Below are 11,241 nucleotides of genomic sequence, written 5' to 3' on the forward strand. Positions count from 1 at the left end.
TTTCTAAACTTACACTGAACAGAATTTTTAGTTGCTGGGAATTAGAAATGCAAGATGAACTTGGCCACATTACATCTATTTCTTTAAGTGGAATTGTAAATATGCAATAACTTGCTGTTCCAAAGAGGCAACATGCAGAATTCAAAATTGTTTCTTGCAGGATTCTATTGATCAGTGTATGAAGAGATATCGAAGCAGTGGTACAAAATCCACAGCTCAAGCATGAAATCCTAGTGGCTGGATCTCTGAGTATACTGTTCTCCAAAATACACCACTTCCTTTTAACCATGAATTTAGTTTTAGGAAAACAGCTGCTCACCAACTTTTATTATTAAAAAAAAAAAAAAAAAGCAGGGAGGATGGGAGGAGGGAAGAGGTGAAAAGAGCTCATGCATTATGATGATATTTAGCAGAGAGCTGCAAACAGAAAGCAAATATTTTAAATGTGATAGACTTCAAGCAGAAATGTGAAATTATTTTTTCCTAGTAAATAGCTTGCCAGAGTTGGTTGGGACAAAATTTGGGTTGCAGCTATAGACTGAAGCAGCAGTGTGGACAAACAAAACAAACAAACAGGCATTTACCCTCCACCCCAACTCCCCCTTTCTCTCCCAGTTAGCAAAGTATGACTGATGCTTTTGGTTGGCCACAAGGCAAATATTAGCTAAAATGTCATTTAGCCACATCCACAGTCCCAGATGCTTAAAACTTATCATGGATTAAAGCCATGAAATAAAAATTTAAAAAGAAATTTCAATTTGAAATTTTATTGGCATGTTGCAGGAATGGTCAACATCGATTGACAGGAGAGACTTCGTCCACATACTCTGAGAACAGCCTTCCTGCACCTCCCCCCTTTTCTTTCTCTTGCTCTTTCAGCATTAATGCTATTAAAAGCCAAACAAAATACTGGCTATGAGTGTAAAGAATGCTGGTTTTTTTTGGAATGTTGCCATGGATCCTGCTTCCAGTCGGGTCCCACAGAAGGAGGGTGCAGCCTCTTGGCTCTACAGCAGGCTGGTCTCCCCGGGCAGGGCAGAAGGAAGATAGCCACGTACTCCTGCTCCTCCCTATTCTTTCCCATCCACTATATCCAGGTCCTTGATCACCCTCAGTTTGCCACTGGCATCGATCCTGCGCTTCTCGCGTATTAGATCCTCCAGGCTGTGGAACCTCACCGTATGCACCTTGTTCTCTGCCAAGTGGATTTTGAGATAGTACTGCTGCTGGTGCTGGGTGCCAGCAGCCGCCTGCAGCTCCCCCCCGGCTTTGAACTCCCGTTTCCCGAAGCGGCACCAGGCGGCGAAGCTCTCGGAGTTAGTCCAGCAGATCTCGTCGCTTTTTAAGCCCAGGTGCCCGCAGGCGTTCTGCACCACCAGCTCCGCCACCAGCGGGCGGAAGCGGTACCAGCTATTCACCACCCGGCCCACGTTGCCCGCGGCCGCCTCGTACAAGCTGTCCTGGCGGATCTGCCCCTGGTGCAGGTGGATGATCTGCCCGCCGCCCACGTACACGGCCCAGTGCGGCGGCGGGTGCTCCGACGGCCCCAGGTAGAGCAGCTCCAGCAGGTCCCCCGGCTTGCAGAGGGCTGGCAGGGCTGACACCGAGTAGACGCTGAGGTCCCCAGCCTGGGGGCCGCTGCTGACCTTGGAGAAGATGCATTCCTGGCCGCGGAAAGCGGAGAACTGAGTCTCGTTCAGCACCAGCTGGTGGTGGAGGTGGTGGGTGGGCGTCTCCTGCCCAGGGCTGCCGGAGCCCTTCACGCCGTACTTGTCTGGCTGGCCTCGCTCGTCCAGGTCCTCCTCCTCATCCGAAAAGAAGTAAGCCACCCCGACGCGCAGCTCGTCCTTCTCGATCCCCGAGGGGTCCCCGGTCGGCAGCTCGCTGTAATTCAGGTGGGTGATGCGATCCAGTTGATTTCCCATCAATGACAGGGCGAGGCGAGGGCAGAAATCGCCGGATCTAAAGGAGGGTGGGGTGGGCAGACACAGAGAAGAACAAGAGATGGGAAGGAGAGTGTACGCAGAAGGAAGGAAGGAAAGAACGAACGAAACAAACAAAAAAAAAAAAAATCAAGGCACATACAAAAGATTTCAGCGATTCCGCCCTAAGCCCCCATCCCTCCCCGACTCCTTCCCTCTCCTTCGTACAAGGGAGAAACTCCCAGTGCGGACCCTTCCCCCTACCCCTGGGGTACGGAGCAGGGCACAGCCCCGACTCAGGAGCGCCGGCTCCGAGCGCCAAGAGAGGAGCCTCCCCGCCGTCCGCCGCCTCCGAGCGGGGGGACGGAGTTGCACCGAGAGTCTCCGCTCTGCGAGGGGAGAGGGCTCCGGGGCTCGGGGAAGCTCCGGCCGGAGGGTCCCGAGCCCTCCCTCCAGCGGTGCGCAGCTGAACCGCGCCGAGCAGCACTGCGTGCGAGGAGGCAGCAGGAGGAGCGCACGGCGCCGGAGCTGCCAGCCCTGCCCGCCCGGTGCCGGCAGCCCGGCCGGGACCCCGCAAGGCAAGGGCAAAGAGCAGGCGACCGACATCTCCTGCCCGAGGGGGTCCCTCCCGTCCTCTTCCGTACCCGTGGTCGCCCAGCGCCAGAACCCCCCCAAACTCCTTTAAAGTCGTCCTGTCCCCATGGGCGCCGCAGAAGAAGCGCCTCTCGTGCTCGCCGCCGCCGCCACCACCCGCCTGCTCCGCCCGCGCCGCTCTGGGCTGCCCGGCCCCTCCGGCGAGGATAAGTAGCGGCGGCGCCGCTCCCGAGCCCGCCCCGGCCGCGCTCATTGGCCGCGCCCGGCGGCGGCGGGGCTGAGCTGAGCCGCGGCTCTGCCCGCCCGGGCCCCGCTCTGCCGCTGCCGACACGCCGGGCCCGCACACCGGGCTGCCCCCGCCGAGCCCCGACCCCCGGGCTGCTCCGGCCAGACCCGAGGCTGCGGCAGGCGGGGCGTCCCGCGGAAAGGGGGCTGGAGATCGTTCGCACCGCGTGAAGCCGCTGCCAAGCTACCACTGCATCGGACAGGAGTAAAAAAGAGAAAAATAAAAATAAATATAAAAAGAAAGGGGGAAAAAAAAAAGTAATTTCTACCAAACTAACCCTCCTAGGAGGGGCGCACGTTGCAGAGTTGCTCTGTCCCTCGAGGCTGGAAGTGGGTGCCCCTCACCTCACTTCAGCAACCTCGAGTTGCACCTGTGCGGTCTGAGCTGATATCCTGGGCTTCCTTTAGTTGAAGAGAGAGAGGCATTTGCAGAGGGCTGTACTTCGTGCCCGTTACACCTCCTATTTTAGGACGGCATGAAGTGCCTTAAAGAGCTCCCTGTCTCTTGCCGTCGCCTAGATGTGGAGTTGGAATGCTTGATGTTTGGCAGTAGGTGAGATGACTCGGTCTTTCCACATCTGGACAAAGTAGCAGTTGTGGGTTGTTCTCAGACGTGACTAGAAGACATGCTATGGCTTGTCTTAAGTAAAAAAAAAAAAAGAGACTGTCTGGCAGTAGCAGTCCACTTCATCCAAAAATGTAAATAATAAAATCTAAAAATCGGTCATCTGTAGTAGCTACTAACAATAGACAATTTTGCACCTAATTTTGCACATTATGGAAATGGAACTCAGAAATTATTTGTTCATTTGACTACTCTTCCCCCCGTGAGGCTGTGTCAATGATGGGATGGTAACCTGGTCCTTCTGTGTTCTTAGTGTGAACTTCTGAGAAGTGAGAATTTAAATATTTAAGACACTTCATGAAAAAAAAATCTAATGACATTCTTTGGTTCAGATGTGAATCATATTAATGTACCATTTTTAGCTGGAAGTAAATCTACCCATTTCTTTGCAGTGAAAATAGTTTTGTCATCTAGCCATAAGTATTTTTGCTTTCGGTGTTTATGGATAATATCTCTCTTTGCTGCTGTCCTTTTCCCAGTCAGCCTTCAGGTTTAGTTAACTGAGAACTATAATGCCATCACTTTAGTCTCATTACAGAGAAATATACATCCTCAAAAATAGTGAATTTCAGTTTTTCGAGGTCCAAGCTGTATACCTATGTTCATATTGATCATATGCGGAATTTCTTAGATAAATCTGTTTACTTTGAATGATCTTTTCTTTTTCCATTCAAAAATTGATATAGCTGTCTTTTTAGAATGGCTTATTTTTGTTCTCATTATTTTTTTAATATATGAAAAGGCATCACATCATAAATGGAGGAGAAAAAGAGAGATGTGTTAGTGAAATTCAAAGACTGACATCAGTTATTTTTTCACTGTGGCAGTTATACTAATCTATTGATGATTACAGACTTCCCATGTCTCATAAACTCAGAGGTTACGGCCTGAGACTCACAGGAATTAAACTGATTTGCAGCAGTTAAGGATGCATGGTCTGTAGAATCAGAAAGATAGTTTGAAAAAAAAAAATTAAAAATAAAGATTGTTTCCTAATACATGTTTTTTAAAGTTTCAGAGGACTAAACATAACAGATGGATGTTATTTATTGCTAGAATTGTGTAAATACTTTTCTAATGATTGTCAGAAATTATATGTTCTTTTACAGTTTGACCTTCACCAACTGCAACATTTTAAATTAAATTATGAGGACACTGTAATAGGTTTAGAGCTAAGGCTGTAAAACAGTGTTTAAATATTTTGATTTTTATTTAATAACTGTTAATGTGCTTCATTTTTAAAGCTAGTCCAAGCTGAAAACCATTTTCTGTAGACCTTGATCGACAGTTTCTGTTTTCTAAACACTTTACATTTTTCCCGTTTAAAGTCTGCATCTTTTTAGGTTGCACTCGCACAGTTCACACTTCCCACGTTTGCCAATCATCAAGGCTATGTGGAGTAATTTTTAGCTAGTTCTAAACAAACAAAACATTATTTCATCCTTTCCATGCAGAACGGTGGAGAACAGACTGCTTCAACAAACTGCAGGTGCAGAAGGATGGAGTCTGGGTATAGGAAAGGCTCTGCCCTTCGAAATAGGAGGAGTATCTCCTGCCAAATTTTAACCATTTTATTGGTGATCCCCCGTGGTTTTGCAAGTCTGCTCAATGAGAGTATTCAGTCTCATGTTGAAGCACTTACAATCCCTTACAATTCATCTCTCTTCCTGACCTGTATTCAACACACTTCCAGCAGCCATTTCTTTGTTTCATTTCTGTCCTCTTCTCTGTACACCGTCTCATCAGTGCTTTGTGCTCTACCACTATCCCTCAGGAGGAAATTTTCCCTCAGTTTCTCTTCAGTCACAGTTTTATAATAGTGTCAAGAAGTTGATTTAAAAAAAGAAAACACATTAAAAAAACTCCTATCAACCAACAAACCCCAAACTTTTATATAACTGTGATTAGAGGACACTGCTGGAGATGCCTCTTTTGTCTGAGCTAATTTGATTAATGAATTTATTATCTGCTTTAGATGTTTAACTTCTGAGTGCTTGGCTGCTCTTAGATGGTGGCACTGGCAGTGCAGCACCACTCTGTTCACACTTCCATTGACCAGCTTCAGCCTCATTAAGTGGGGTCATAATCTCTCCTTGCACCAGGACATGGGAATTTACAATATTCGTAGAAAGAAACATGATAACATCATCATCTCTGGCTCTGTCCTGGTCTACTCTGAGAGAGTGAATTTATATTTTTTCCATTGCTATTTTTTCTTTTTGTGCCTTTTTCCATACTTGGCATTTTGTAACTGTTGCATTTATATTTAATTTAATACAGCGAAAACCTTTGAAATATGTGGCAAAATAGATAATCTGTAGTTTATTTTTTAAACCTTATTTTTTAAATGTTCTTTTCATCTTGCCTTGAGCTGAGCTTTGGAGCCTTGGACCCCTGTTGCTAAAAGTAGAGCTGAAACCACCGTTGATTTTAATGAGTGGAGAACATTTGTGCAGAAAAATTTAGGAACACATGTTTCAAAAAACAACCAGAGATGAAAAAATTGATGATAAGGGTGGAAACTTTCATATCTGTTATGAACTTTAGATTGTAGAAAACTGTCCATTACAATCCTGTTAACATCAGGTCTCAGAGGCCCAGAAGCTCTTATCTATTTCAGGAACTCTACACTTGGTTGAAACTAAATACAGTTTCTACATCTAACTAGTCTGGGAGAGTCCTGAGGTTTTGGATAGGCTGAGGGAGCTGTGCCAGTTCAGCCTGGGGATTACTGAGGGAGACCTTATCAGTGTCTGAAGGGAGGATGTCAAGAGGATGGCCCAGCGTCTGCTTGGTGGTGGCAGGCAATAGGACAAGAGGCAAGGGCAGAAACTGATGCACAGGAAGCTCCACCTGAACATGAGGAAGAAATTCTGTATTGTGCAGGTGAGCAGACACTGGAACAGATTTCCCAGAGAGGCTGTGGAGTCTCCCTCACTGGAGATATTCAAGAACTGTCTTGACACAATCCTGTGCTAAGTGCTCTGGGATAACCCTGCTTGAGCAGGGAGGTTGGACCAGATGACATGCTGTGGTCCTTTCCGGATTTGGGCCCTTCAGCCTTGGACAGCTTTTGCCATTTTTATGCAGTGATGGTGAAATACAGAATGTGAAAACTCAAGAAGATAATTGTGGTCACAGTTTTTCTTTTGCCTCTTTTCTGCTCGTCTGCTGGCTTCTGGTAATTTCATGATTCTTGCATTCATAGGGTCACTTATAAGTAAAATTGTCCAGGACGTGTTTTTTGGCCCTGGGGTGCAGTGTAACCACATAATTAATTGTCCGTTTGAATGTTCTAAACTCCCAAACCAAATAACTGCATCCAAAAGACCTCTTAGGAATTATTCCTAATCCATTTTAATCCCTAAGATATATGAAAAAATAGTATCTGACTTGTGCCAAAGCTTTTCAAAAGGCCGTGCTACCTAATAATTTTATGAATAATACTAATTTTATGAATAATACTTCACTGATCCTTGGGCTGGGCCTGTGCAGTCAACTGCTTGGACTCTACCCAGCTCCTTTCTATTAAATAATATTTTTAAGGACTCCAGACTTAATTTCTGATCAAGTGATACAACCAAAAAGATATTGCAGTAGGAAAGATTTTGAGGAGGAATGGAAAGAAATACCTTAATTTAAAAGTGTTCATCTTTGGAAAGCTGTTATGTAGACAGAATCCCAAACGGGGTAGTCACTTCTAAGTTCTCAGAGAGCAGCAGATCATGGTGGTGGGCAGGGGCGGGGTTTGAAGAGGTGGAGTTGCACCCAGGTGCAGCTTCCCAGTGCCCTGGCAAGAGGAGAAGAGCAGGAGTGCTGGACTGGGGCCAGTTGAGGCAGGCTGAGGGAGGTCATGGCAGTCATGCAAAGCCATTCCAACTCAGCAGCCTGGTCCAAGCATGGGCCAGAGCTCTGATGCATCTCCCACGTCAGGGCCTGAAGCCACATCCTAGCTCCTCAAAACTCTTTCTCATTAACTTGCTTTTCTTCTGGACATCTTATCCAAGGTTCATCTTGTCAGACCTGATCTTGAACAGAAAATAGCAAACCCTGAGGAAGTGATGGAAGAGTTTGTAGATCTTGCACTCAGATCCCTGACAGTAGCATCATATTCATTCTTGGGAGTATGAAAGAAAAATAGCTGACAGACTAGATTTTCATTTAGATGTCTGTGTCTGTACACTAAATGGAAACTGAACTGAATTCATAGGCTTTTTTTTCGGGGGGGAGGATGTTACAGCTTAAATTACTACTATAAGCAAAGAAACCTTCCCCTTCATTACAGCAATATCCTTTATGAACTTTTGAAGAATTGGATGTTGATGACCATGAAGTTAGATCAATTAACAGTGAATTTTATTTCTTGATCCTTCTTTTTCCTGGATTATGTCTTCCTCAGAGTTATTTTGAGTGTTTCACAATATCACCATTTTCATATAGAGACAGAAGAAAGTAAACAAAAAGCCAACAACATCAAAACCCCTTAAGCACAGTCTAATAAGGAGAGACCTTATTAGACCACAATCTAATAAGGAGAGTTCACTTGTTCATAGTAGAATATTACACTTAGGCAATGCTTTTTTTTTTTTGCTTTTTTTTTTTTTTGTTTTGTTTTGTTTTGTTTTGGGTTTTTTTTGTTTATTTGTTTGAGTTTTTTTCTTTTTTTTTTTTTTTTTTTTTTTTTTTCTTTTTTTTGGGAATGTAGTAACAATAATCATATTATTTCCATAAATTTTATTTTTTGTCTGTGTTATGAAATAATATAAAATATAGTTAGCCTTGTGTTGAACCTAACCAAGTGATTGTAGCCACAGAAGCAGTGGCTATGTGTTTGAAAGATCGTGGTAAGGCAAGCTTGATCTTAAATTTGCTAGTTTAATCATATATAGCTCCAGATAGATTCAGTATAAGAGAATTTTTATTCTCTTATTTTTATTTCATTTTTATTTAGCCCATTTGGGCTTGGGGTTTATTGGCTGGTTGGTTGGGTGTTTTTGGTTTGTTGGTTTTTTTCTTTTGGTTTGTTTCGTTGTGTTGGTTTTTTTTTTAACAATAAAGACACAGTTTCATATTATGTTTAGTAATGAGTAAGAGGATTCCAATTGATTGCAAACTTTCACCCCAACTACCTACTTCCTCAGCTTCTTTCATAGCTTATTCTGTGATCATGTAGTTACAGGGTGAGCCTGAATCCACAGCATTGCTATAACAAGATGTTGAATATCTGCCAGAAGAAAACATCTTTTTTAAAGGCGTTGGCACTCTGGAGCTGGTGCTCTGAAACAGTCATGAATATTGTTCCCTTCTGAATATAGGATTCTGACGTGGCTTTAATAAAGGTGGTTACATTATTCGTTCTGTAAAAGAAGAATAATAATGGCAGTCTACTAGGAAAATTTCCACAGTCTCCTCTAGTTCTTGCTACAAATAAATCTAAAATAAAAATGACATTGTAATGTTTGTAGAAGGAAAAAATATCTCTGTAAAGAAGTGAAACTTCAAAAAATAAGCTGCTAGAAAAAAAAATTCAAAACGGCTTGTAATTGTATTCTAATGCAATCTTGTTAGGTGGGCTACTATCACATGGCAGATCAACATTTTGATGTCTTTCTTCAATTAACATTTTGCAATTGCAGACAGGGTTTCCTAAATCAGTTTTAAAGCTTGGAAACCTTTCCAGAAATATCAGACCATAAGGAATAAAGTGGTGGTTCTTCAGAAAATTACATTTTAAGTGTATGAATCTCCATTGATGATGTGTTAACTTTGTCCCTAAATGGCTTAACAAGAAAGCGAGAATAAATATATTTCCAAGTGCACACTGGTTACTTAATTATCATTATCTTATTATTAGCTCTTTCCCAAACTACTAAAAGCCAAAAGGCAAAATGTTTTCATAAGTATGATGTGACATTTTCTTGCATTTCCCCTTTAAAACTAGGGAGACTGTCCACTATACTTTCCTTTTTTCTTTTTTTCTTTTTTTTTTTTTTTTAATTGTAAAGCTGTACACAACCGAATATCTGTCTGTTTCTATTATAACAGGGTTATTTCCTTTATTTTTTCCATTTTCATATGTGCTTTGGGATCCTTTATTAAGTCATTGTTCTGTAACTGCATTCTATTATAATTTCACCCATTGTTAATAATATGTATGATATTTCTGCTGCCCTGAAGGACTCCCTTGAAAATTAAATGTTGAAATAAAATGAGCATCCAATACTTCTTTCTATTAGGCTAGTTAATATTTTATAAAATGTATTTTATCTGTGAGTCTTTCAATACCTGAGGTCGAAAATTACTTTCTAAATATTATAAGGACTAACAAATTCCCCTTGACTGAATAGCAAAGCAGAAATTCAATCTGTGTGACACTTGCTATTCATAAACATTTTGAGCTTCGTTCTCATGGTTTATGCTGCTAGCTGAACCCTTTTGACTGAGTTACAGAACTAGATTCGGTAAGGGAATCATACCTTGCTATGTATGAAAACCTTTTGAAGGGCGCTTCTATTTTTCTTTTTCAAATACAGAGCCCAGTCCTGGAGACCTAAATCATTCAAGTTGCATATCAATTTTAGGGCCAGACCAGCATCATCCTGCCTACAATAAGAAAAGGTTGCCAGAGATACATGCACACAGCTTTCTTTGAATTCCAGTGAGATTTCTGTCTCCATTCAAAGAAAGAATACAGCTGTAGATGCTTAGGAATGACAAATGCATACAATTAGAATTCGTTCAATTTACTAATGTATATAGGTACTGAATAAAATCATTGAGATTGTATGGCGATGCCATTAAAAATAAGTTTCTGCTCAACAAAAATTGAGTAGCCCTGATTTGTAATTTCAATACTCTTTCCATTAGTAATTTCCAAGCTACCTTTTCCCAGTCTCCAAACAATTTTGGGTCCATTGGGTCGTGCCTATTCATGTATATAATTCTTCCACCTAAAAGTCTGTCTCAGCTAATTGGCTCACAGGTTAACCCTGTTATTTTCATACTCTTTTTTTGCTGATTGTGTGCATACAAAATTATTGTTTACAGAAGGATTTTTTAGAGTTGTAGCATACTAAACTGTAACCAACTACTTTATGTATAATGCATAAATGAGTGTAGACTACAGCTCATTTTACTTAGCTGTGTTGTTCCTTCAATAATAATGCAAGAAAAAAGCCATGAAAAATTTATGTTTATCCCTAAGTTTAGAAGATGTAGGATGATTTGAACATGAACTGGACATGTTGCATAAGGAATGACAGTAGTACCTCTAACTTCTTCCTTCCCCCTTTTAAAAAAATAGAAATAAATTTGATTTTAGTAGAGAAAACATCTGACTGAAATAAAAAAAAAATATATTACTTGAGACAAGACTGGTTTTGTAGCAGTTTGTTTTACACTTAGCTGTGGTAAAAAGTATTTTAGTGACCCTGGTCACATCACTGAGACTTAGGCTGATGCCATCAACTATAATTTAAAGAACTAGAAGCACTTTTCTGTTTGACACATGGGCATATTACTCATCTTAGGTGTCAAAATTCTGGGTTTAGTTCCTTATGTAGCCACAGTGGTTTAAAACTCTGTCATTCAGTTTAAGTGTGTACGTATTAGTTAAGACACACTACAGGCTATCTAGCTGTTCTCCAGTTACCATGTTGTAACTGCCCTTGTTGAGAAAATTATTCAAAGAAACATGAACAAAATTTCTAATTTAGAGTACTCTCATGAGGGCAAAGAAACCTGGATTCCTATTTCTGTTCCTGTAGTCCAAAGAATATTTAATGGAAATAGCCTTAAGATGAGAATGTTCATCCA

General features: G+C 42.1%; 1 protein-coding gene across 1 annotated transcript; it reads right to left on the reverse strand.

Annotated features, from left to right (window-relative positions):
* Positions 1-426: 426 nt before the first annotated feature.
* LRATD1 (LRAT domain containing 1) lies at positions 427-2,691 on the reverse strand. The gene is made up of 2 exons (XM_041420799.1): positions 2,567-2,691; positions 427-1,962 (listed from the first exon to the last, which is right to left on the reverse strand). Exon 2 carries the CDS (start codon positions 1,923-1,925, stop codon positions 1,071-1,073), a length of 855 nt encoding a protein of 284 aa, XP_041276733.1. The 5' UTR covers positions 1,926-1,962; positions 2,567-2,691; the 3' UTR covers positions 427-1,070.
* Between the last annotated feature and the right edge of the window lie 8,550 nt (positions 2,692-11,241).

This window comes from Onychostruthus taczanowskii, unplaced genomic scaffold (assembly GCF_017590055.1).
Source record: "Onychostruthus taczanowskii isolate IOZ18803 unplaced genomic scaffold, ASM1759005v1 scaffold11, whole genome shotgun sequence".
NCBI lineage: Eukaryota > Metazoa > Chordata > Aves > Passeriformes > Passeridae > Onychostruthus > Onychostruthus taczanowskii.

What these genes read in the sequence shown, in the direction of transcription:
- LRATD1 (XM_041420799.1), bottom strand. Translation starts at nt 1,925, where the DNA reads ATGGGAAATCAACTGGATCGCATCACCCACCTGAATTACAGCGAGCTG.